The sequence below is a fragment of the Aspergillus versicolor genome (genome assembly GCF_001890125.1).
Source record: "Aspergillus versicolor CBS 583.65 unplaced genomic scaffold ASPVEscaffold_15, whole genome shotgun sequence".
Classification (NCBI taxonomy): Eukaryota; Fungi; Ascomycota; class Eurotiomycetes; order Eurotiales; family Aspergillaceae; genus Aspergillus; species Aspergillus versicolor.
The window spans coordinates 721,169-746,907 of record NW_024467538.1 but is presented as its reverse complement, the minus strand read 5'-3'; the positions used below and the strand labels follow the sequence as shown (position 1 = coordinate 746,907).

Here is a 25,739-nt window from a genome sequence, read left to right as displayed (position 1 = left end):
TGCCTGTGTGATACCTGCCTCTTCTCAAGCTTCCACACTCGGACAGCCGACTTCGAATTTGCACCGCAGTCGTTGGCGTTGTTGATAAAGATGTCGACACCCGGATTGATGGGGCATCAAAGTGCCGGGCTCGGGATTTATACGCCAGCCGTCCTTGCCCTGCGCCGAAGATTTGCCGGCGCATACCTGGGAGGGAATGGGGAGGGAATCATCGCTAGTTAAGAGTAGATCGCTGACTCCCTACCTAGCCTCCAATTTAGGGACTTGGGGTCGGAATGTGGGGATTTGGGGTGCCGCGTTTTCTTTCCTCCAAAGCCCAAAAATACGCACGAAGCCAGTCTTGAAACCTGCGGGCCCGGAGAGATTTCCTGCGCAACCGGTTGGTTGATGTTGGTCGATCGGCATGAGCGATGAGACCTGGCGCTTTAATCATGTCTGTACGGTGTACTCTGCACGCATGGTGAATGATGTTTGGAATAGTAGTCGGCTCGCCCTTAAAGTGCCTGATCTGCTGTCACTGCGGAATTGATCTGAGATTGTAGGCGAGAGCGTAGAGGGTAGACTGGAGACTGTCGAAGTCCAGGCCCCGCGAGTCATGCGGTGGACAGGCGCACCTCGAGCCAAGAGGGGAAGATCCCCAGCCGACTTTCGCCCAAGAACATCGGCGGGGATGAAATGGGAATACCCCGGAAAACAAGCAAAGTCTTTTCCTGCGTGTTCCTGAGATCCAGCGGCGAAGTTTGTATTCCCAATCGACGCAAACCCCACAAAATTCCTAACGATTTGGCCCAGTGTGGCTAATGAATTCAAGCTGGCGTGGGCATTGTCGGCGTTGCGTTATTCGCCCATGAGGCCGGAGCTCGGGACACGGCTCACTTTTCGTTTGATTATCGAGAGTGGTGGATGTGGCTCTCATTTGCGATCTGTGATAATGCGGACCACGACTGAGATGTAAAATCATACGCCTCTGGAAGGAATTGAGGACGGAGAATGAATCATTACATCCCGAGAACTAATAGCTCTTAGGCTATCGAATAACCAGGGGGTATCAACCACTGTACTAGTGGTCTCACCACAGCGCAACTTTCGCCTACTAACTAAGCCTTGAACGGTCTCTGCAAGAGTTTTAAACACCACAGGCACCTTGGACCAGGAATTTATCGCATATACGGCGTCTGAGACATGGAACTACCACGGCTTTCTAGCTAGACTCGGCCAGAGACTCATCCCGGATTAGCCATGTATGAATCAATACATTTGCCTCCAGAGATAATGGTACCTGCCAGGCACATGTCGGCGAAGAAGTCAAGAGCGAGTAATGGCTTTGTTTATCGACCCGCGCATAGAAGTGACTGCAACGAAAGGTATTTGGTATGTTAACCAACAACAGGTACAGGACAGGAGACACTGGATTTAATGCTTACCGACGAAGAAAATGCATATAATTTAGTCGATTCCGATCCTGATGATGTGACCTCGGGAGGTATGAGTTTGTGATGTTTTTCCCGACATAAGCCCACCTTTGAGGAGTGGCTCAATGATCTGGCATGCTCTTGAACATCTTGCTTCACCATGGGCTGAAGAAACCTGCCAGCAACTGCTCCCTACTTTTGACCACAACCGCCATATTGGAAGTCTCTTCGCGTGTGTCAGCTAGATGAGTAGTATTCTGCTTCCGTTTGTCTTTTGTTTTGCGAAGCAATTAACGCCCCTACTTGGCACATCTGCGGCTGCCGCGCCGCCGGCAATCATCAGAGCAGGAAAATGCCGTAGGCATTAGAGCGGACGCACAAGCACCAGAGACAACTAGTTAGTTACCAGTAGAGGCTGAATAAAGAGCTTCTGACAAGTCTCTTCATCAGTTGTACGGCGGACAACACAATTATCCCGTTGGTGCCCAGAAGACTCGGACGTTCTTCGTCGTTTCAGTTTCACCCCCCCTACTGGAGAGAAGACTGACTTTATACCCACCATAGCTCCAAGATCACAGACCAACCCTTTGCCTGTCTACCCATTCTTCCTGTCCTTCCTTGCCTACCACAAATTTGGTATTGATAGTGTCAATACGTACCGCTAACTACCCAAAAAGAGTAAGGCCTGACGGCATGATCATTCAGTCTGCTAGGCGGCAGGCAGACGTCTTTGCTCGTGCTTTGATTCGGAAGAGCCATGCGTTTCCCGTCAACTTTCAAGGCGACGAGTAAGTGTGCGGGGGTTTGAGAGGGAGTGGAGGAAATGTGGGGGAATCTGCATTCAGGCGCTCCACCGTATACGTATGATTGAGCTTGGAAGCTCAAAACAAAAATGGATGCCGCAGGCTCAGAGCATGACGCAGCTCTTGCTCGAACAAACCACATCACGACATCGTTCTGCATCAAATCCCCAATTTTGCGATCACCGTGAAACGCTCAAACTCTTCTTTTGTTTTCAGGATTATCAATACCGACTATACCAGACCACCCTCAAGTTGCCGTCCCAGAACGTTATCATCTCTTGTCTTGGGTAAACCTCTGTCTCCCTAGGTCCGCTTGTCCGTCAGAATTGGTATCTCATCTCGTCAAATCCACGTCTAGCGCTGGCGTGTGCTGATTCTTCGCGTCGATCAAAAAAACGGAGGATTCTTGCTGAAAAGAAAGTGAAAATAAAAATTAAAATAAAAAAAATATAAGTGGCTGATCTGCCAACACAGCCACATTATTCAGTGCTTGATAATCGACAGACAGCATTATTCTGTCTATGGCCAATCTCACAATTTGTATTACTCCGGAGATGATTACCATTTGAAGTCTCAACGAATAATTCAAAAGTCGAATCACATATCATTTCTCGTCAAGTCGTTCTCCCCTGCGTGGAGGTGATTTCCTAGCTCTCTAACAAGAATGGGTTCTCCGGATACCCAGCCATGATTAACACGCCTTGCGTTTCACGTTTAATTCCGGCTGTTACCAGATCCTGACGACCTCTCAGATTCTTTCCGCCCATTTGAATCGCTGTTGCGGATAGTTTCCCTTCTGCTGTCTCTCGCAGTCCTGAGCGCCTGGACCGTCGCATAAACCAAACCCATAACACCAGCAATCACCGAGTAAGCAATAACGGCGCTCTTTGGCGTATTGGGATTCTTGTCAATACCCGCCAAGCGGAAACCAAGACCACCAGTGACAACACCAAGGATGATCGCCAATCGACCTAACCATTTATGGACGTGAGAAAAGACACTCCTCCCCCCTGTGCGTCGAAAGTGCAGGTGCTGGAGCAGGCCCATGGCTGGCTGGAACAAAATGAGAAGTCCAACGACAAACAGCCCGAGGATCGGGTGAGAGTCATCCATGACATTGTTGTCTCTTCCCATTTTGATTCCAAGCCCCATCCCTGCAATGGTCAAACAAAGGGCAAAAATCTGAAGTGGCGCATGTGCCTTGACGACGATACCGCGAATGGGAAGTGCAATAAGCAGACCGAAAGAGGGGAAGAAAATGACAAATGCAAGGCTCATGATAAAACCGTGAGCGATCAGCATGTTTGCGCTGTTTCCTGCGCCTCGCCCGACCTCACTAGGCCGGTTTGAGGGAGAGTTCGGCTCATAGTCGAGGAATGGATTGTCTGATGTTGAAATAGCGCTTGACAAAGCCACACTTGTCCCACCAAAGTCATCGTGGATACCTATCTCCGCTTCTAGGCTGCTCGATTCAAGCGCCGCACCTTGCTTGTAGGCGAAGATCCACGATGAACTGGCCGAATAGCTGCACGAGTCGCAGCGGACGTTCGCCGTCATCAACCCGTCCTGGATGCCGCTGCCCTCCAGCAGGGAAAGTTGGGCTTCGGGATTGTGACGTGGTTCGACATGTCCTGTTCCCGAACGGGGCGATATAGTCACATTCTCCGATGGCGCTGAATATAGGACGAAGATATCCGCGCCAGCCATGCGCGTTCCTTGGCCGAGCCCTACCCATTCCAGAGTATTCGGGGCGCGAATCTGGAAGAAAATCGGCCCTGAACCTGAGGACACAGTGCTATCTGGGGCAGTGACACTGTATAATATCTCACTGTTACTTTCCGGCGAGAATGTGTCGATTTGCGCCACTCCAAGGGAACCTATTGAGTCAGCACATTGTCATCGAAGATATACCATGAGAAACAAAAGTACAAGGGCAGAATGATTAAGAAGGCTTACATAGCCCCAGTACGGCAGCTTTCATTGGAAGGTTTGGGCACTTCATTGCGAATTTGATATATTGGAGTTGGCTGAAAACTGGAAGCTCCGGGGAAGGCCTCCTTTAAATACCCAATAATCCAGGATTAAGTCCAGTATTTGAGCAACCATAACGGTAAAAAAAATGACACAGCCATGATAGGATCTGCACCTTGAGGGTCATGGAAGCTTTTCCGGCTAGGGCTTTTTGAATAATTGTCCCGGTTGACTTTTAGAGCTCGGAGTTTCCGTCAGCGCCGAGAATAATCAAGAAAAAACCGCGAACCTTATTGGCGAATGCTGCAGAGTGGTTGTCTGCTGAGGTGAATTTAATGACATCGTGGCCAACTCTGACTGTGCCGGAACTCTGGACTTGGACTCGGTCTTCCTTGGCTTTTCTCATTGCGCAGCCATCGCCAATGCAGGACTCGTAAGTGGTAACCCATCGGTTTCATCGCGCCAGATAGTTTGTCCGCGATTCACCCCTGCCTACAAGACGGAGTACATCCACCGGGAAACGTTCTTCGAGGAGTAACACCAAGGATGAATGTTTCAATGTAGCCTGGGTTCACTACACTAACAAATAGTCAACTGATTCATGTCCTGGCCTGAACCATGCTTAGTACTATATATTTGCGGTGATAAGAATTATTAATCCTCGCACTCAATTGGCGCAAATCGGTTCTCTTGCATGTTGATCACGGCCCGGCGAGCCTTTGGTGTCTGAACAAGTACATTAGAAGTCTCTGATCGAGTAGCATTTATAGGTGAGTTATGAAGCCATCCTCTTTTGGGTTCATTTTCCGGAGTCTGTGACGGGACGCTTTGCAGGCAATCTTCGCCCGTGTCATTCGGACATATTCTAGCGGGGTTTACTATCCAAAGTCCTTGCATCAATAATTGGCTATAATACTGGGAATATCGAGAGGAAAGTGATGAGTTCTTTGGTACCCCCCTAATTCCCCGTTTTCGGTTGAAGGCTGCGACGTATCTGTCATTTTTATTCGGTTACACTCTGAAACACAAACATTTGGGCATTTGGTATTTGGCATCTGGAATTGAAAATGAAGTATCTTGAAGGCCTTTTTTTTTTTTTTTGAAGTTTGGCTTGTCACCCTCCCTTGGGGCCTTTATACTCGAATATGAAGGCCACAGTATCTTTCCACGCAGAATAGAGTCTGGCATCACATAATAATATTGGAGGGTTAGTAGTTCAACCAGAATTCCATCCACACTTGGTGGTCAATTTGAACAACAAATGAACATTCCTTCACAATATCCCAGAGTCTCTCACACGCGACAGTGAATTTCGACAAAACATTAGGGTTGTCATACACCTTTGTATGGTCGTACCGGCTGTGTATTCCTAGCATTCCATTTGGGATGACATCTCGGGGTTGCAGAGTAACAAATTTGAGGTTCGGGAGTTCATTGGTAAGTCTGTACATGGGAGCATCCACAGTACGTATACTCAGCGATCCGACCGTGTCGAGTATGGGGAAACTAATATTTCTGATTGTAAGGCAGTGGAGCGACTTTGGAAGCTCTTGTCTCGGAGTGTAGGGGTACTGATCGACTTCGAGATGGATGAGGTTTTTGAAAGACGCAAAAGAGCCGTATTTCGAGCACCTGCTCCAACGGGTGGGGTGGATGTATTCCCAATCAAGATTGCATCTGAGTGTGATAATATTATTCTTTTGCGAGGAAAGTATAGTTACAAGCTCGGAAGGGTCAAATTGGCTTGATTCTTCAAGATTGTTGCCGTCGTAGTTGCACCCATAGTAGCTGAAGTGCTTGAGACATCTGCACCCCTCCACTATTGCTGTGAGACTTTCAGTATCGAGAGAGGCCTCTAGGAGTGACAAAGAGGATATGTTTAGGGTTTCCGGCTGTATTTCGAACAGAGGACAGCTCTCGGCGTCTCCATTAAGATTTATTAATGTGAACTCCTCTAGATGAGGTAGTTCCAGGATATAGTCGAGGTTGATCATGGATCCAGACTCGGTAAATGTCAAGTCTCTTATCACAATGGACTTCAGGTTTCTGAGGTATGGCTGGGCGGGGTTAGTCGAGTGCCATTGGGTAAATAGTGGCTCAAGGCCATATAGTCCCTCTTCTCCAATAGTTAATTTCAAGCGCTCTAGATTCGGCATACTAGAAGCCAAAACAATAATATACGGGTTAGACCCCATAGCTGCTGCTTCCATGAATAAACGAGCTCTGCAGATACCAGAAAGCCGCTGAAACCCGGTGGCAAGCGCTTTGAACGTATCGGCATCAAAGCCCACCTCGCGGACATCCTCATCATCGAATACGTCTTCTGAGTTATCAAAGGTCGCACTCCGTACACAGGCGAGGTCTGGGAGAGAGATCAAGGTTCGGGTGAAGAGGATCAGGGGTACGATGCGTCCTGGTGGCGTACCGGTTTTATGGCAGCACTGGCAGTCAACTTCACGAACGAAATCGCGATAGAGGAATGGTTGAGCAATTGAGCAGAGACGCTTGGAGGATAGACAGAGAGCTTGGAGCTCGTCCTTGTACATGAAGCGGTTGAAATGGGAGAGGACGAGGAGGAGGAGCTCGGTTGGAAGATCCAACAGCTTGGCCATGGTGGGAATGCGAGGCTGGCGATGGAGATAAAGGTGCAGGATATGGGAAAGTAAGAGAGCGAGAAGGGAGCTTGAAGGAAAAGAGGGTGAACAGGACGAAGCGAAAGTGAAGGAGGGAAAAGAGAAAACAGGGGCAGACTTTGTGAAGAGTACTTTGTTCTATCGTCACATTCACCTATTCTTGACTGTCAATATGCCAATAAATGACTCTTCGGATAGTACAAACAAGTCGGAAGATTGAAAAGTATGATTTTCGATTGTCTCATGAGACCTGAGTACATGAAGTAGATGCACCAGCCCGGGTCTGAATATTCACACAAATTAAACTAGGCTTAATTATAAGGAACCAACAACATGTGAGCGTTAGGAATTAAACCATGATCATATCATATATACCTCAACCTACGTGATGTAATTGCGTAGGATGCGTGACTATTTGGATATTCCCGTTTCTTTCATAGTATAGGCATAAGTCTCTCTATAAGTACATAACAGCCATCCTTAGAGCCTTTTATTTAAACTTACACCACTCCACTGGGGCCCTTCCGCAGCAATAAGATAACCATCCTCACAAACCGAGTAGGCAACCCTCGGCAACCCGGCGTAAAATTCATCGTATTGTGGATCTAACGCGCCAACTAGACTTTGCACTGAGCCGTCGGGATGCAGTTCGTCCCACGGCTTGATACATGTGCTTCCGGCGCAAGATTTCAGGACGAGAAGAAGGGCATCAAGCCGGTTTTTGAAGGACTGGGGCGTGGAACTGTAGATATTATGAATTTGGTGAGGGTCGGCCTGGGGTCTACTGTGAGTTTCTTTCTTGAGACGGTAGTATGAAGGGGGAAATACATTTAGATTGTATAATTCATGATCACCGGTGCACCATACAGCATAAAAAAGGTTATACTTTTCGCTGACAATGCGGGCGGATTTGTACGTGTTGTTTGGCATGCGGTATGTGCTCTCGGGGGCTGCGTTGTTTGTTAGTCGACAATGGCTCAGATGAAGAGGGAATATAGATTTCATAAACATACAGAGATTCGCGTACTCCCCTTCAAGTACCGCAGCACCCCAGTACTCCACCGTGACGTGCTCATGTGCAACACCAGCACTATCTTTCGCAATCCGCATCGGTGTTCCATCGAAATCCTTCCGTAATGGCAGCCCGAGAAGTTCAAATATCGTCGGAGCAAAATCGATGTGCGTTGTGACCTGGGAATCCGTCTGGCCTGGCTTGATCCCCGGTCCGCGTACGAAAAAGGGCACGCGGATATCCTCATCATAGGAAGTCGACTTCCCAGGCGGGAGCCGATGCTGTCCGATATGAAACCCGTTGTCGGAGCTGTAAATAACATAGGTGTTATTGAGCTGCCCGCTGCGCTCTAAGCGGTTTAGAAGCTTGTCGACCATTTCGTCGACACCTTGCAGGGCGCGGAGACGTTGGCGGTAGAAGAAGTCTTCATAGTCGACAACGGATTGATTTTGGTGTTTTAGGTCCTTTATCCAGCTGGGGCCGGTTTGCTGCATTTTGTTAGATCTCGGATGTTTCTTTGGCTGGTCAAGGAGCTTACGTTAAGTGGATTAAAGGACGGCGTGCGCGGCACACGAGCACCAGGGAAGAGATGCGCATGACGAGGCGCTGGGATCGGTGCTTGCGGCGGTGTCCCCTCGGTGCGATTGGGGTCTTGCTCGAAATGCGGCGCGATGGGCGCAACGGTTAAGAACCAGGGTCGGGTCTTGTCTTCCAATGCATCGTCCAGAAAGCCTAGAGCCTTCTCCTCCGTGACGTCTGTTGTATACCGACCGGCGTAGCTCTTTGGGGGCTCGTGATTTCGCTGGTAACTAGATTTCCAGTAGGAGTATGTGAATGGGTCAAGGAGGAAGTCCGAGCCGTTGAATCCCTTGACGAACGGATCGTTGTAGGTCTGAACGCTGTGGGCGTTGAATAGCTTGCCGACATAATAGGTGTTGTATCCGGCATTTTGCAGCCACACGGGGAACCAGTCCTCGTTGAAGCCTTGGGAAATGAATTTGGGATACCCACCTGCAACAGTCAGCTTCGGATTCCGAAATTCAAACCTGATTCACATACCGTACGGTGGACTGACGTCAGTCACGTTTGTGTTATGGGCTTGTCTCCCCGTCCAGAGACTGACGCGCGACGGACAGCAAAGCGCGGTCGTAACAAAGTGGTTTGTGAAATCAATCCCTTGGTCTCGAATGCGACTGCTAACATGGGACATATGCTCGACGGAATTCATAGTCAAGTCTTGGTCATCTGTGAAGACGAAGAGAAAGTTGGGCCGGGCCCTAGGGCTGGCCTCGGAAAGGGCCGAGAGCCCAGCAAAAGCAACAAGACTGCTCAGCTTCATGATGCCCTTGCTAAGGAAGCAGCTTTGGGTTCTGCTGCATGTAATTGAGCGAGATAGCAGCTTTATGCATTGTACGCGCAAAACGCCAGAATTCTTAACCGGCCCTGGGTGATCGGCGGCTTGCAACTCACTAGGGCCGATGACGCGATCTATCAAATCGGCTCCACCGAAGTATCGAACAAGTTACTCCAAGTTTATTCCGTCAGCTTGACTTAGGAACTCGTATTCCTGGATTTGCAACATTGTATCATGTCTATCTGGACACTCAATTGGGACGCTGGGCTTTGGGGCTTGCACGGAGTCCTCAAGCAAATAGTTATCAGCTATCGGCAAGGGATCGTGGATACTGGAGGCAGTGTTGGCCCAGTCCCACCAGGCAGGAGAAACTTACGCCATAATTGCCAATACGTGACCCTTGAGGCTTCATGGAGGTACGGAAACTGTCTAACAACTGAGCTACGAGCTTAGGATGTCCTAAAAAACCGAGTTTGGTACACACATCCGTTCCTGAGGATTGGTGGGAGCATTGATAAATATTCTCTCTCGGCGAATTCCACTTTTGTGGCCAATAAGAGTATGTATCCTAGCGGACATGCGAGGTTGTGAACATGGAAATGCAACTCTGGTCGTCAACAGTCCTTTGCCGGATGCTGGAGTATTTGTCCTTTCCTCAGATTCGCATCATCTCCAGGCCTCTCTCCTGTAAAGGGATTTTGTTTCGCAAGCCGCGGGGATATCTAACTGTCGATTGAGGCCCTCTTCCCACACGATTTCGTCACCTCTCGTCCGAATGTACTTGTACATAAAGCTCTGGCCCGCTGGTAGCTTGACTGTGGCATACCATATCGGTTGAGAGAATGTATAGCGGTCGGCATGGAAAGCCACGCCTTCCGCAGGATCCCAGTTACCAAGGTCCAAGGTCGAGCCGACGGCTCGTATATCTTCTCCCCATACAGTTGAGGCAGTAACTTCGAACGTAACGGAAACGAAAGAAGGGGGCTCACACGGCATAGGCGTTGAAGTTGGAAATCCATTCATAGGGGGCCAAACACTGATTGTAGCAGCGCTGTATGTCCCCTGCACGCTAGTACCGGAGCAAGTCGGTGGGACGCTCGGTGTCCCGGGCTCTCCCCAGGGTGATGGAGCAATCGCATTGCGGCGACGATTCGCCGTCAACAAGGACGAATACGACCATGCGAGATCGTATGCGGACATGTGAGACCCGTCATGTCTTGAAAATTGCTCCGAGAGCGAACCGTTATGGGACGCGTATGTTTTCTGGTATAGATTAAATGTCTACAGCCCAACGGAATCTCCTCGACGGGGGGGGGGGGGAAATCAACATACCACAATCCGCATGAAGCCATCTGCGTACGTACGTATACTGTCAACCAATTGGTAATATACCTCAGTTGACGACGAATAGGTCCCAGGCACCACCGACGGGTGCAAATTCTGGAAGAACGGAAGTGATACTTGTGTGACGGTTATAGAGCCAAGACGATTCCATTGATATATGGCGCTGTATAGCTGCTCTGCTGCAGCCAGCGTGCACAAGAACCATGGATTTCCTCCAGAATATTGGTCCTCAGGGTAACGACCAATGGCAACAGCCTGGTCCTGGTTACGATCTGCATTGATATCGTATAGATCCCGGAACGTGCCCATCAGTTTATGATGGGTAGCCAAGGCACGCGCTGAACATGGCTGGAAAGTAGCATCATCGCATCCCGCACGGGGGTTAAAGGCGTAATTAATGCCTAGGAGCGTACCGGAATCCTTCCCACTCCGACCGCTGTCGAGGTTGCTACGGATAAACCTCCCTGTCCAGAAATATTGCAACAGACACAAAACCTGGGGAGCTTGCGATACGCATTCCGGACAGGAGAACCCTATACTTCGCGAAAACACGCTTCCTCCGACCAGAGCGCGATAGGATACAGATAAAGTGAAGAACGAGCGCCCGTAGAGCTCCTCCCATAAATCTATCCGCGTCAGTGTTATGAAATCTCATGTGTCAATGAGATGGTTTACTCACCAAACCCTGACTGATTCCAGTACTGTGCCACATACGACAGATCATTTCGTATAACAGGCCATACGAGGCTTGCAGCAACCTGGTGATAGCCCTGACTCTGCAAACTGTCAACTCTGAACCTGCAATCCCAGTAGAGCAATGTGCTCACCACCAGCCACCATCCGAACTCAATCATCGTAGTGGCTCGCAAGGCAGGCCCGTCCCGCTGTGGTCGTCCCCATGATCCAGCGAAGGGGGTCTCGTCCACCATGAATTTTGCTTCTCCCAATCCCTGTCCGTCATTCAGTCCGCCACTCGGGTTTTCTACGCCTTGCACTCGAGCCTGAGACGATATCCACCCTTGGATTATGGGTAAAAGGTCGGAATCACCTTCTCTGAACATCTCCACCAATGTCCCAACCACTAGGCTCGAATCTCGTGTCCAGGTAAAGAAGTCTTCTCATCATTACCCAAGTGAGAATCCGAGCTCATGGAGTCATGGGCTAACGTACAGTCTGGGTCCGACCGGCTTGGGCTTGCAATCAGCACCCCTGGCGCGGCCCCTTCGGCCCATTTGCCATCGTCACCGATTAGATTAAGAACAGCGGTGCGAGCAATGCTCGCTTCGCTGGAGAGCCAACTGTCGAGGTCGGACTGTTTGGTGCGGGGTCCACGTGTGACCCAGAAAGTCAAAACCCCAAGGATAAAGAACTGGGAGATGATCGAGAACATTATCATGTTTTTCGAGACAGCTTCTCGACTATTCAGAAGGGAAGAGTGTACAAATTAATTCATTCACCAAGTGTCTTGGGAAGAATGACGGGTAAGAGGTGAGTGGACAAGGCTGGTTGATGAGGGAGAGAAAGGTCTGAGAGCAAAATCAAGTGATACTGCATCACCCTCAGACTCAGCACTTTCCATGGAGACGAGCCACCCTTTTTATGTCCTTGCTTTTGATAGAAATTCTAGTTCTGATTATCCCTGAGTAAATTAAGCTGAGCGAACCTCATGGCCGACGCATTCTCATATCGTGAGCGCAAGTAGGAATAGAGAATGAGGCGGAATAGTAAATATGAGGAAAATATTACTACAATAAATAGCCAAAAGAAATATGGTAGGATTAGATAAAACAGATATTCTGTGGGCTGGATTCTATCTAAAAGTCATTTCCGGGGGTGAATATACATGTAGAGTGATGTAGCGAGGGTAAACAATGCACAGCTGGGCCGGAGATGCAGTATAGTTTAAAAGCCTATCAACTCCCTGATCGCAGCCGAGATTCCGAAATATTGCCATTGCACTAACATCACTGTCTTCTTGGGTACAGCGCTAGCCTCATGTGCTTCCATTTATATGTCAGATTCCGTTCTAATATCGTTCTAAGTGCTCTGGATTCCCTTGCGTTACGCTGTCTAAGATCTTAGTGTGAGCCTCCTTGGGGGCTTCGGTGTTTCATTTTTACCTATTTTTTTTTTAGCTCTTGAGACTAGAAAGATATTTTGTAACATTTATACGGTGGTAAGGGAAAGGAACTAGAATAGATACTGCCTTATTAAAAAAAAAAAAAAAAAAAAAAAAAAAAGGGGTCACTTTCTTTTGAAGAACCTGGGCTGGATTTACCCTGGTCGTGATAAACCAAGCGCCTAGAGAAGAATAAGGACCTGATAAATGGTTGAGATTGTGAAGCAATTGGACCCTTGGCAGTATATCCTTGATCCTAATAAACCTATCTCAGTATACTGCTGGCTCCTCTGTCCTCTGTAATAACAGCGTCAACAGCGGGGACAATTGTAACAAAAGAAGTAAAACAATATGACAAATATTTACTGAATACTTGGATTATCTGCACCTAGATAAACCAGACATAGGCGGAAAACCCAGTGTTTTAAAGACAAGTTATTGAGGTTCCCTATTTGGGAATAAATGAAGCCCTAAGTGTCTGGAACCCGATATACAGCTCATTACCTAGGAGATTAGCACCTTCATGTTTATTTATTCAATGCCTGCCACTCATTCACCACTCACATATAAGCGTAGAATTCTCCAGGCTGGGGCTGCATTTGGCCATTTGAGTGTCTCGGTAAGAGCTAGAAGCCAATATGCTCGAAGCCGGGGTGTGGTTGACAGAGGCCACAGGATTGCTAATGCCTCTGTCTCCACAGGTGATGAGTTGAAAATTGAGTTTGGCCGTGGTCACTGGACTCACGCCTCTGGTGTGGTTCACAGACATCGCAAGCAGGGGCCGATGATTGCCGTCACCAAAGCCAGATAAGATGGAAATCTCCCGTCCGCATGACTCTCGCAGGCTCCAATGGCAATCATTGGTTGGCTCAAGTAAAACGCAGCTGGGATGTGCATCCATCCTGTTCCTTTGACGGGCTGCTCTGTGGGTCAACCCCAGCTTGGGGGATGGAACCCTGCATTGATACCTCGTGCTTCTTGCGAGCGAACATTATTCTCAAACTTCTGGAAGCTTATCTACAGTAAAACGTTGCGTTTCTCCCTCTTCGAGGATCACTGATCCTCCCAGTCGTGAATGGAACAAAATGCTACCACACATTTCGGCTTTGTACTCTAGACCAGGACGCCGGACAGGTGTTAGCAAGGCAGGCGGAATGGCGCCATTTCTCGAGTCTCGAGTCCAGCCTCCCCAATGCGACTTAGCAATATTCGCTATCAATGAGCAAACTAGCATCCTTGCCAGTCTTGTCTACCGAGGCGAAATTGGCGGGTTCATATTATCAAAGAGAAATGGCATCCCCATCCTTGGATGGCTTGGCGAGCCTTGGCCCAGACATCTCATATATTCGCGGAAACTCGATGGGGGCGATTACCAACAGAAGAGACAAAACGAAAAGACGCGAGCAGATACGAGAGACTGATTCCGGGGTCACTGCCCGCACTCGAACACAAAGTGCTCCGGATTGAGTTTGAGACTTGACTTCCCTGCAGTTTGAGGTCGCATCAACAGATCCTTTGAGCCCTGATTGGCCACGCCAAGCCGGAAGGTTACACTGAAGCACAACTCCCAGAGCCCATGCTTGGTTCCGCCACTCGGGGCTAGCCAATCACGCACTGTGGAGCTCTGATAACGCCAAGTCAGGTGGCTTCAGGAGAGCGATAAGCCCTCTCCACTCTTTATTGCAAAGAAGAAGGAAGCACCTCCAAGCAGGACCAAGACCACATCAAGACCTTCCAGAATCAACTAAGATGCTTGTTATTGGACAATTAGCTTGCTTTGATGGTCGGTTACAGCCGGCCAACAACTTGGGCGCTGATATGAAACGATGTTGCGCAGCACTAATTCGGCCAAAGCCCCGGAATGGATCATGGTGCCATCGGAAATTATACTGTTATCATCTGTAGACTAGATTCCAAAAACTGCGAGGTCGACGGCTGGCCAAGCACTACTAAATTTGCTCCCAAGCCTGCGGCGAACCCCGACTACCATCGACGATGGATCCATCCATTTGTTCTCGCCTGCTGCTGGTACGCGATAGCCATCCTCTTCGATTCCTTCTCCAGCCCCATGATTCGCCGCTGTCTTGTTATTCCTTTTTCCTGTGCAGCCCCGGCTCCTACCTTAAAAGCGCATTGTTTCCCCGCCATCCTTTAACTTTTCTCTCTCTTCTCTTCTCTCGTGGGACCCCTCTGTACAGTCTTGTCATCCAAGATCCCATAGGACCCATACCAGATTGTCGCCATGAACCAGGCCGACTCTGTCGAGATTGGCGAAGTCGTCGCTGCCCAGAAAAATGCCCAGCTTCCATCTGAGAAGGACCTGATCGCCAAGGAGGCCATCGTTGAAGAACCTCTTCCCCAGTACCCTGCGGGCGAGGAAAATGAGGCCTTGAACAAGCTTCACCCCACGTCCGAGGAGATGCAAACGCTCCGTCGTGTTGCTGGTCCTCTTAACTGGATCACCTTCTCTGTGGCTTTCGTCGAGCTCTGCGAGCGTTTCTCCTACTACGGAACCACCGCTGTTTGTACGCGACCTGTGTTCTAAAAACCGCTATTGGCTTTTTCTGACCCGCAACAGTCGTCAACTTCATTCAGCAACCCCTGCCTCCTGGCTCTACTACTGGTGCTCTCTCTGGCGGATCCGACGTTCCTGGCGCCCTAGGGATGGGCCAGCAGGCCTCTACTGGTTTGACTTTGTGTAAGTAACACAGCATACTCGCATGCTATTTCTTCCGATGCTAACATGTTAAGTCAACTCTTTCTGGGCCTACGTGATGCCTCTCGCTGGTGCCTGGGTAGCCGATCAGTACTTGGGTCGTTTCCGAACAATCATGTTTTCCATCGCCGCTGCGTTGGTCGGTCATGTCACCCTCATCATTTCCGCCATCCCTCCTGTGATTGCAAATCCGAATGGCGCTATTGCCTGTTTCGCAATTGGCCTGGTTATTATGGGTGTTGGAACTGGTGGCTTCAAGTCAAACATATCGGCCCTGATCGCTGAACAGTACCCTGATGAGCAGCCTGTGATTAAGACATTGCCATCAGGCGAACGTATCATAATCGACCCTGCTGCCACAGTTGCTCGTGTTTATCTCTACTTTTACTTGATGATTAACATTGGCTCACTTACCGGTCAAATCAGCATGGTCTACGCAGAGCGTGGAGTCGGCTTTTGGCTGTCATTCTTGCTACCTACGGTCATGTTCTGCTTAGCGCCGCTGGTGCTGTTCCTCTGCCGAAACAAATACCGCCTAGTGCCTCCGACAGGCTCTGTCTATACTCAGGCGTACCGCCTGATTAGAGAAGGTGTCAGGAAACACTGGTCTGTCAAGACAGTCAAGGTGGTTGGTATTCCTTTCAAGATGTACGCCCCATACCTTCAACTACCTTCTGCTACATGATTCTAACGTCAATAAGATTCAAGAAAAATGATACAGACTTCTGGAATACTGTGAAGCCTAGCACTCTTGGAGATAACCGTCCGGGTTGGATGACTTTTGACGACGAGTGGGTTGATGAAGTGGCCCGTGGTTTGAAGGCATGCCGGGTGTTTTTATGGTATCCCCTGTACTGGCTCGCCTACAACCAAATGCTTAACAACCTCACTTCCCAAGCTGCGACTATGAAACTCGGTGGGGTTCCCAACGATATCATCAATAACTTCAACCCTCTTGCCCTGATCATCTTCATCCCAATTTTCGATCGCTTACTCTATCCCTTCCTTCGCCGTATTGGGATTAACTTCACTCCGCTCAAGCGTATCACAGCAGGCTTTTTCGTTGCCGGGAGCGGGATGATTGTTGCCACCGTCACTCAACACTATATCTACAAGCTCGGTGAATGTGGAGATCAACCTAATGATTGCCTTCCGGAAATACATGCCCCAATCTCTGTCTGGGTACAGGCCCTCACCTACATCCTGGGTGGCATTTCCGAGATTTTGGCCTCCGTCACATCTCTCGAGTACGCCTATACAAAGGCACCGAAAAACATGCGTAGCCTCGTACAGGCCGTTTCGCTTTTCATGAATGCCATTTCCTCTGCAATCGGCCAGGCTCTGGTAGGTCTATCGGACGACCCCTTGCTTGTGTGGAACTACACACTCGTTGCCATCCTGGCCTATATCGGCGGCATCGGCTTCTGGGCCAGCAACTACAAGCTGGATAGACAGGAGGATGAACTGAACACCCTCAAGCAGTCCCGGTATGAGGGGTCAGGGTTGAAACAGGACGAAGAGGCGAGAACTTAAACGTATTTCTTTGAGCTGTCGAGATGATCATGTCATGTTGATATGACGAATGACGCATGATATTTCACACGATACGTGTATGAATAACTAGCTGGGCTACAAACTAAGTAGTAAAAAGGGGTGTATCTCAATATTTTGTTCCAGAGATTTCTTCACGTAGCCCTTTGACAGCAACCTCCACATGAAGACAGACCCACCCGTCTGCTGTGGAAGCTGGTGGGTCTTGGGTCTGCAATACTCACGTGGCTTTTATCCCGTCCTTAAGCACTCAAAGTCGAATAACATTACATATGATTGACGAGTAGATAGATCTATGGACAATTGGAACTTCACATTGTTCCCCATGAGCGTTGTGTTCCAAAGGAATTGCCCGTCTGTCCCAAGCTTGGCCGGCCTGTGAAAGACCTTTGGTTTCCCGTCGCCCAAGCTCAGGTGGGGTCCCTTTTCCGCCCGTTCGACAACAACTCGAACGAGTTCCTTTCTAATGCAATTGAACCCCCCAGATTACCTACTACAATGCCCAATAATATCAGCAAGAACACCGACCCTCTTCCTCGTACTTCTCCGCTCACAGCCCGCCCGTATCGATCACACAAAATCCCGGCGTGCGACTTTTGCCGGAAGCGGAGAAGTCGATGTACGCAGGAAATCGCCGATCAGCCATGTCTTTTATGTCGCATGCACGGGGCCTCCTGTTCAAGAGCAGTCGAAACCCCCACGGCAACTACAAAGAGGCGGCGTCTCATAGACAATACGCCCCAGGAAATTCAGGGGCAGCACCCGAGACTCTCTCCGTCGCCTGCACCAGGAGACCCCGACTACGCGGGGAGTGTCCATCAACCCGCAAGACGGCAATCTGCAGCGACGCCAGGCTTCACCCAAAACGATGCATCTAATCAATCCGGCCACATTGTCGGACCAGCAATGGCTCGTGACGCTCAGGTTCTTGAGCAATGCATGTCGTCCATTAACAACACAGCGGTTTCCTACGCCAGACCCAACCCGTACAGTGTTTACTCCGATGATACCCGCAACCCCGTTATCTACATGAAAGTTCCCCGGCAGCGTAACATTGCGCCCTCAGGGAACGGCACCGCAGGGTTCAGACAGTTCGAGGCGATGGAAAAGGTCGTTGAGCCCTTGGGACCCGAACTATGCAATGTGTCCGTAACAGACTCTTTTCGACGGGAGGGAAAGCATCTGACAGTATCACTCTAGCTACTTTAATAATATCCAACCGCCATTCCCGATTCTAGACGAGAAAACCGTCTTAGAGGCTTACCAGCATGATGGTCTCCCGTATGCGCTAGCCTGTGAGATATATGCTTGCTCGCTCCTTCTCTGGAGAAGCTCCTCAAAGATCACCGCTACTAGCCGTCCTGTTCCAGACATTCGATACATGTGGAATCTGACCGTCAGCGCGATGAATGACGATTTTCTGAGTCCCAATTTTTCCACCGTTCTTGCTTGCATCCTGGATCTTCTGGGCCGTCCAATCACTTCCATCACCTATAATGCCATCAATGTCGGTCGGGTCGTTGCCCTGTCTCAGAGCCTGGGGCTTAACCGCAATCCTACCACATGGGGTCTTGACCCTCGTCAGAAGAGCCTTCGAATACGAACTTGGTGGGGTATTTTGATCCATGACCAATGGTGCGGTTCCCCTTATCGGGCTTATTAGATTGGTATAGATGGAAGAAAATGCTGATCAACTTAGGGCGAGTCTCTCACACGGAACGCCCCCTCATATACACAAGTCAGTTTGGGACGTGCCATTGCCGGACTCGGAATCATTGCTGATTAGCATGCCGTCCAATGCAACATTTCCACCTGATGCTCGAATCCAGGGAGCTTACTCCTTTATTGCCCTTTGTTCTCTAACTTCTCTTCTCGGGAAAATATTGCCACTAATATATGCCTTGGAGACTCAACCCCTGGAAAGCTCCTTCAGGGAGTTGCGGCGACACGAGACCGCATTGAACGAGTGGGAAGAAAGCCTACAGTCCTGGCTATGCCCCACCTCACCGAGATTCGAGAGAAAAGCAGCAGGGGCCCTGAATCTACAACTTTCATTCCTGGCAGTTAAGCTATGCCTTTCCAGGATTGCTCTCTTGGAGATCCACCGATCCAACGAGTCAGTCGTGGATGAAGATAAAATGTACTACCGGTCGAGATGTCGAAAAGCAGCAAGAGCCGTAATAGACTTCACAACCAACCTGGAAAGAGATGAGATAAATACTTTCTGGTTACCATATACAGCATATCACTTCACATCAGCCGCTACGCTGACACTTCGCTGCGCGTTAGAAGCAGAAAACGCCGACACGGCACAGGAATGCGTAGCCAGCGCAAAGAAGTTGATGAACTTCCTGCGCAGTATGAAAAATGACGCCAACTGGGATCTTACCGACATCTGCCTCGGACAATGTGAGGCCGTTGTCGATAGGTTATGTGACACGGATTATCTGGAGATGTGGCGAAAGCATCCGCACGCGGGACAACACGCAAGCGACAGGATACACCAAGAGAACAATAGCGGTAACGCTTCAGGGCCTCAGTTTCTTGCTAATGGGAGTGCAGTCGACCACGCGGGCCAGCCCGAGGGCCCATTCCAACAACTCCCCAACCAGGCTATTAGCGACCCTGCGGCTGATGGAATTGGGGATCCAGGCTTCCTTCAAACGTTCATGACGTTCGGATCTATTCCAGGCCTGATGGGCGAGACACCAGCGTTTCCCGATCTTTGGCAGATGTCGTATCTAGATGAGTACGGTTACCGTGGTATTTAGCGGTCTTTAGAAATGGCTTACTTAGACCACAATGGTGTATTAATTCTCCATTATGAATTTTATAGACAATAGAATACGTTGGGTAACACAAGTAACACTAGTAACACAACAAAGCAGTGCCTCTCAGTATCCCAACTTGAAACCATGCCCAACGAGAATGATTGGGAAGAAGTTAGGAGCCAAATCCGTGACTATATGATAACTTCCAGGGCGTCGGATGGTGATGTGCAGCGCATGTTTAGTAGTGGCCCCGCGGGATGGGAAAGCCAGACTGTATGAGCTGTGCACCTTCTATCGTGAGGTTACGCTGCATATGCAGTCAGATAAAAGGATAGCAATCTGGCCGAAAGACGCGCCCTGGTCAACCAAAACGGGGGCGACTTGGCCAGTAGGGGACTATTTTCTTTTCCATGAGCGCTGCTGGCAGTATTTGATCAAGTGCTTTGGGCAAGAGTTCATCGGCCTTGAGAAACTATACGATGCCCTAAGAATGCCCCCGCCACCTAAAGGCGAGTATATGTCGCACACCGTTTTGGCAGAGTTGACAGTTGACAACTGATTTATTTCCTTAAAGATCCGTCCTTCTTACGTGTGGCCGATTACTATCCTTGTCTCGTCTGGCTGGGAAGAGCTCTTGAGGGACACACAGACTCCCCCAGCACCTTCAAGGAGAGTGGCGCTGAGGATGAAAAAGTGGTGCAACCCAAGTGACTCGTTCCGATGTCTGCCCCAGGAACTCCGCCATGCCATTGTACAATCACTTCCCACGTGGGACTTCCTCAATCTGCGTCTCGCATCAAGAACAATGACAGGACTGTTCAACGAGGGCTACTTTTGGAGATCGCGCTTCGAGTATGACGGTGACCGGGGCTTCCTTCACCATATTCTTCGAGATCATGGCGAGGATGTCCAGATTGACTGGCGGCTTCTTTACCATGCCTCGGCAGAGCTCGAAAATAGGTTTGATCTCACAGTCCCGGTATGGGAAACAGTCCGGTGGATCCAAGATACGGTTAAAGCGGACGAAGGCTCAATGGAACCGCCGTTGGGCTTTTACGGTAGGTCATTACAAGACTACCACAATGACACCTGTGCGGCGGGAAGGCGAGTTGAAAGGGTTAGAGTGCCTTCATCTCTAGCTAAGATCGAAGTCTCCTTTAAATTTGCTGAATTGAAGCCACATCCGACTGAAATACTGGCGTTGGAGCTTATTGATAAGGACGGAACCAGTATGACTGTGGGATCAAAGTATTTCGAGGTTGATATTTCAAAATGCCGCGAATTATTCAGTGAATTTAACAAGAGCCAAGAAGCGAAATGTCGCCTTGATTGTGCTGGGCTGCATGCACTGTTCGATGCGCAGTCATTCGTCGGTTTCCGTATTAGCTACAACGCCCAGGCAATCTATCGCATTGGTATCCTGAACAGGCATCATAAGTCCAAGGCTCAGCCTGAGATTCTAGGTTACGAGCCCGATGGCTGTTCCGGATTTGACATGGGCCTAAATGAGGTGGTCCAGGTTGTCGCCACATTTGAGGTGAGCACCTCGGTCGATCACTTATTGGAGTGCATTAACCGACCTGGCCATAGAGTTATAGATTGGTAGGCCTTGGATTAAGAGGTTCGGGCAATCGTAATTCTATGTACGGGCGCCGGCCCATAATTAATCCAAAGGAAGTCGATGCGAAGAGATATGGGTGGCAGTTTGATGAAGGGGCCGACTATACTTGGCTTTTCAGTGACTAGGCTGGTGACTTAATGCATCAATTATCGTTGCCATCAAGAACTAAACAGTATGGGCTTACGATTAGCAGAAGGTACACAGTGCCCTTCCTTATATTGTGGTTACAGTTGTGGTCCAAGGCGGCTGCCAGATATTATCCTCGGATTAAAATGCGCGTCGAGATAGTTTAGCAATCCCAATTGTTTTATTCCAAAAGACTAATGCATCATCTTTCCAGTCCATGGTCCAGTCTACTATATATGTTATAGTACGTATCGGAATCGGGGATTCTGTTATATTGGCATGAGCATCTCTCAGCAAGAATATAGTCGATAGATGGACTCACCTCAAAATCTGTCAGATCCGCCAGCTCCTCCTCTTCTGCCGCAGGCGAGTTCGCAGCAGCTGCATCTCTCAGTTTATTCCGACGGATCAGCAATAATCGCAAACAAACGGCCAATGCAGCCTGAGCCGTGGAACACGACAAGGCAAGTTTACACCCCGTTTGATAGACCGGGGCCTCTTCTGCTAGAAACGCATGCGGCCCAATGATGTTTCCAGCACAGTATGCCAGAAACACCAACGCAACACTCGTAATACGCTTCGTGTAACCACCCAGATTGGAAGCAGGCATTTGCAGTGCCAGGACTAAGCTGCACACATATGACCCGATAATATAGTATCCGAATAGTACCGAGATCCTGTGCGTCTCGTGGTTGATCTTCCACAGCATGCAGGCACCGGCTATGGTTGGGAGAAGGTACAGGAACATGACAATCGTGCGAAAATCTCGGAACCGTGATGCAATGAATGTTCCTGAGAGCACCCATAAGAGCTGGAAGGCGCCGAAGGGAATGCCCAAGGCAACTGTTGTCAGAGGGTCGCCGGTGAGGCCTTTGATGATGAGCTTGCTGAAGTTGGCAATGCCGCCGTTGATTACCTCGTTCAGCAGCATAAACAGGAACAGGATCCAAACTTGGGGGTCGACGAGGGCTTCACGGATCTGGTACCACTTGATCTGGTGGCTGAGGACGCCTGTACGGGCTAGTCTACCCCGGCCAACGAGGAGGGCTTTCTCTTCAATTGTGAATCTCTTCGCAGAGATTATGTCGTCTGGGAGAAAAGCCAGCATGATGAAGCCCCAGAGGACGGTGATGCCGCCGAGAATGAGGAAGATGGCTCGCCAAACAGCGATTGTCTTGATCTGGCCGATGCCAAATGTCAGGATTCCGCCGACCATGGCACCTAGTCCGTTGCAGCTGTAGAATATTCCCGCACGGAAAGGCTGCTCAGGCCGGGTGTACCACATCCCCACAATCATCATGAAGCAGTTGGTGATTGGGGACTCGAAAACACCAAGGAGAAAACGGCAGATGGCCAACCCCGTGAAGGAGTTGCAGGCGGCTGTGATCATCAGCATCGCGCCCCAGGCAATGATATTTCCTGAGACGACCTTGGCCATTTTGGTTTTCTGCGCAAGGAATGTCCAGGGGTATTCGGCGATGAGATAGGCGAAATAGAAGATGCTTGCCAGCCAGCCGTATTGCGCGCTCGTCATGTTGGTTGAAGGCAGCAGATCGAAGACGGCTGAGTAGGCCAGGGCCGATTTATCAATGTACTGCAGCATATATGTCCCTGCAAGAAGCGGCAGGAGAATCAGATCGACTCTACGCACGAGGGCCTTATTGCGTGCGCTGTCGTCCAAGAGTCTTTGGATGTCATCACTCGTGAAGCCGTGTTGCCTGAGGAAGACTTCGCCTTCGTCAAGGCCTTCGATAATCCCCGCCTGAATATCCTTAGCATCCTCCTCTGGAGCTTCAATGGGCTGTTTCATTTTGTTGTCTTCCATGATGGAAGCACAATGTTGAAGGAATACAGTTGGAAAAGATGCTGGCAGGCTATCAGGTCCACAATATATGGAGCGTCCAGACGGCCGAGTATCTGGCAGTCTCTCAGAGATAGCATGGCTGATAACATTCTAAACAGGATCCCAGAAGCTTATCATCGAGGCAGCGGGGAACTACTTGGGCGTTTTCCGATATCTAAGGTTTTGTTTGTTTGCGGGGTCAGGTTTTTCTCCAACGGAGCACAGTCCGACGTCAGCAGGCTTACCACACTTGTCAAGTTATTGGACGATAAATTCTTTGTGATCTCCTTTTACCAAAATCAGCGAACTTTCTCCTCACTGTTCCCTGTTCGGCTGATATTTTTGACCTAGTGTTGCCAAGTTGCTGATAAGCTGAAAAAATATGGCTTCGGACACAACACGCCCGTCGGTCACCCTCCCCCAGGGTAAGGTCGTTGGTGTTCAACTTGAAAACAACTTTCCCCAGTCCGTCGACGCCTTTCTCGGTATTCCATATGCCCGCCCTCCCGTCGGTGACTTGCGCTTCAGACCTGCTGCCAAACTCCCCGAGTCAACAGAGCGCATTGACGCGTCCAAGTATGGCCACGCAGCGCCAGGGAAAGCTTTGCTTCCAGGCCCAGCCGTCGAGCAGAGCGAAGACTGCCTCACCGTCAATGTCTTCCGACCATCGACTCAGGCCAAGGCTGCCAATAAGCTTCCAGTAGCCATCTACATCCATGGCGGTGCGTTCAATCGGGGATCGGCAGCGATGCATAAAACTGCGTCGATGGTTGCTTGGTCACAGGAGCCCTTCGTCGCCGTTAGTTTTGGCTACCGTATCGGAGCCCTTGGATTTTTGCCATCAACTTTGTCAAAGAAGGAAGGGGTTTTGAATTTAGGTCTGCGAGACCAAGTGTTCCTATTCCAATGGGTGCAAGAGAATATCGCACAGTTTGGAGGCGATCCCGAGACTGTCACACTATTTGGTCTCTCTGCTGGAGCTCATTCCGTGAGTAAATTTGCGGGTGATTGTGTTGTCTATACTGACCAGACAACAGATTGGGCACCATCTCCTCAACTACGATGCACAGAAAGCCCCTCTCTTCCACCGTGTTATCCTCGAATCCGGTGCCCCAACATCCCGCGCCGTCCGCCCTTATGACGCCGCTGTGCATGAAGAACAATTCCGCGACTTTCTTGGAGAAGTTGGCTGCCCTCCAGGCCTTCCAGAGTCGGAAATCTTCCCATATCTTTGGTCTTTACCCAGCGCAGCCATAACCGATGCCCAAACTGCCGTGTTCGACAAGTATAATCCATCCTTACGCTGGGCCTTCCAGCCCGTGATTGACGGAGATATCATTGCCCGTAAGCCGCTCGATGCATGGACCTCAGGTCAATGGCACAAAGTACCGATCATGACCGGCTTCAACACAAACGAGGGGACTATGTACGTGGACAAACAGATGGCAGATCCGACCCAGTTTCGCGACTTCTGGCAAAATCTCCTCCCTCAACTCTCTTCTTCCGACCTCGACACCATTGACAGGCTTTATCCCGACCCCAGCGCTGATAAAAACTCGCCATACATCGAGACTCGAACAGGACTCGAGTTAGGACCCCAATACAAGCGCATTGAAGCGGCCTACGGCCATTATGCATACGTTGCACCTGTGCGCCAAACAGCACATTTTGCCTCCTCGACCAAGGAGAACGCTCCCCCGGTGTACCTTTACAACTGGGCGCTTCCAAGGACGGTAATCGGCCGCGCAAACCACGGCGATAACATGTACTACGAGACCTACAACGACGATATCACAGGGCTTTCTGAATCACAGAAGGAGCTTTCGGGTACATTGCATGCGTACGTAACAAGTTTCATCACACATGGAGACCCGAATGCCGTTCCTGGGAGGTACGCAGCGCGGCCGGAGTGGAAGCCTTATAAGCCTGCTAGCCCGGGTATCTTGATATTTGGAGAAGACAACGAAGAACTTATCGGGGGGACTGTCGCTCCGGCTGCGAAGTTTGTGTCTGATGAGTGGGCCAGAGAGGAGACGAAGTTTTGGTGGGGGAAGGTTGAGATTTCGCAGCTTGCGTGATCGTTGCGCAATAAATGTAAATGCTGGACTTGGGCGCAGTTAAACCGCCTTCGACGCACACAAGAATAACTAAATACCCAAACGTTCTGTTACAAACCACAACCATATTAACAGCTTTCTTCCATAAACTCATAAAGCAACAAGCCACATTACTAAATATTGAAGTTACTGATGCTTATACTTGAACCCCCCGTTCTCCGACGTGGAACTTTCCCTTTCCGGCGGAAGATCGACAGAGACTCGATCGATAAGATTAATTCGACCAACCATGTTGGTATTTCTCCGACGGATAATTCCGCCCAGTTATCCGACAGCTTCCCCTCCTTGTGTATACTTCGCATGAACTCCGATAAGTAACGAGCTATATATCCAGTCAGCCCTACCA

At 49.7% G+C, this 25,739-nt stretch overlaps 10 protein-coding genes across 10 annotated transcripts; 5 read left to right on the top strand and 5 right to left on the bottom strand.

The window, feature by feature from the left end:
• Window positions 1-2,929: 2,929 nt before the first annotated feature.
• Window positions 2,930-4,217, bottom strand: ASPVEDRAFT_57525 (cytochrome and DOMON domain-containing protein; the record flags this gene model as incomplete). The annotated part of the gene is made up of 2 exons (XM_040815347.1): window positions 2,930-4,092; window positions 4,172-4,217. The coding sequence occupies 2 exons, from the start codon at window positions 4,215-4,217 to the stop codon at window positions 2,930-2,932; spliced, it is 1,209 nt and encodes a 402-aa protein (XP_040674195.1).
• A 1,177-nt stretch (window positions 4,218-5,394) lies between these two features.
• Window positions 5,395-6,798, bottom strand: ASPVEDRAFT_34583 (uncharacterized protein; the record flags this gene model as incomplete). The annotated part of the gene is made up of 1 exon (XM_040810868.1): window positions 5,395-6,798. The coding sequence occupies one exon, from the start codon at window positions 6,796-6,798 to the stop codon at window positions 5,395-5,397; it is 1,404 nt and encodes a 467-aa protein (XP_040674194.1).
• A 501-nt stretch (window positions 6,799-7,299) lies between these two features.
• Window positions 7,300-9,170, bottom strand: ASPVEDRAFT_89651 (sulfatase family protein; the record flags this gene model as incomplete). The annotated part of the gene is made up of 5 exons (XM_040818663.1): window positions 7,300-7,593; window positions 7,648-7,769; window positions 7,833-8,319; window positions 8,370-8,842; window positions 8,891-9,170. The coding sequence occupies 5 exons, from the start codon at window positions 9,168-9,170 to the stop codon at window positions 7,300-7,302; spliced, it is 1,656 nt and encodes a 551-aa protein (XP_040674193.1).
• A 681-nt stretch (window positions 9,171-9,851) lies between these two features.
• ASPVEDRAFT_144220 (uncharacterized protein) lies at window positions 9,852-11,919 on the bottom strand (the record flags this gene model as incomplete). Its single annotated transcript, XM_040807970.1, has 5 exons — window positions 9,852-10,448; window positions 10,518-11,155; window positions 11,209-11,305; window positions 11,357-11,643; window positions 11,700-11,919. The coding sequence occupies 5 exons, from the start codon at window positions 11,917-11,919 to the stop codon at window positions 9,852-9,854; spliced, it is 1,839 nt and encodes a 612-aa protein (XP_040674192.1).
• A 2,561-nt stretch (window positions 11,920-14,480) lies between these two features.
• ASPVEDRAFT_396350 (putative MFS peptide transporter) lies at window positions 14,481-17,120 on the top strand. Its single transcript, XM_040811970.1, has 4 exons — window positions 14,481-15,173; window positions 15,227-15,346; window positions 15,400-16,012; window positions 16,066-17,120. Exons 1-4 carry the CDS (start codon window positions 14,891-14,893, stop codon window positions 16,895-16,897), a joined length of 1,848 nt encoding a protein of 615 aa, XP_040674191.1. The 5' UTR covers window positions 14,481-14,890; the 3' UTR covers window positions 16,898-17,120.
• A 338-nt stretch (window positions 17,121-17,458) lies between these two features.
• ASPVEDRAFT_179766 (fungal specific transcription factor domain-containing protein) lies at window positions 17,459-19,770 on the top strand. Its single transcript, XM_040808846.1, has 3 exons — window positions 17,459-18,060; window positions 18,116-18,550; window positions 18,615-19,770. The coding sequence occupies exons 1-3, from the start codon at window positions 17,576-17,578 to the stop codon at window positions 19,684-19,686; spliced, it is 1,992 nt and encodes a 663-aa protein (XP_040674190.1). The 5' UTR covers window positions 17,459-17,575; the 3' UTR covers window positions 19,687-19,770.
• A 25-nt stretch (window positions 19,771-19,795) lies between these two features.
• Window positions 19,796-20,393, top strand: ASPVEDRAFT_396922 (uncharacterized protein). The gene has a single exon (XM_040811982.1). The coding sequence runs from the start codon at window positions 19,904-19,906 to the stop codon at window positions 20,243-20,245; it is 342 nt and encodes a 113-aa protein (XP_040674189.1). The 5' UTR covers window positions 19,796-19,903; the 3' UTR covers window positions 20,246-20,393.
• Window positions 20,333-21,432, top strand: ASPVEDRAFT_156080 (uncharacterized protein; the record flags this gene model as incomplete). Its single annotated transcript, XM_040808501.1, has 2 exons — window positions 20,333-21,223; window positions 21,277-21,432. Exons 1-2 carry the CDS (start codon window positions 20,372-20,374, stop codon window positions 21,430-21,432), a joined length of 1,008 nt encoding a protein of 335 aa, XP_040674188.1. The 5' UTR covers window positions 20,333-20,371.
• A 240-nt stretch (window positions 21,433-21,672) lies between these two features.
• On the bottom strand, window positions 21,673-23,258 carry ASPVEDRAFT_89646 (putative MFS transporter; the record flags this gene model as incomplete). The annotated part of the gene is made up of 2 exons (XM_040818662.1): window positions 21,673-21,699; window positions 21,756-23,258. 2 exons carry the CDS (start codon window positions 23,256-23,258, stop codon window positions 21,673-21,675), a joined length of 1,530 nt encoding a protein of 509 aa, XP_040674187.1.
• Window positions 23,259-23,658: 400 nt separating this feature from the next.
• Window positions 23,659-25,354, top strand: ASPVEDRAFT_143716 (putative extracellular lipase; the record flags this gene model as incomplete). Its single annotated transcript, XM_040807937.1, has 2 exons — window positions 23,659-24,264; window positions 24,314-25,354. The coding sequence occupies 2 exons, from the start codon at window positions 23,659-23,661 to the stop codon at window positions 25,352-25,354; spliced, it is 1,647 nt and encodes a 548-aa protein (XP_040674186.1).
• Window positions 25,355-25,739: the final 385 nt, after the last annotated feature.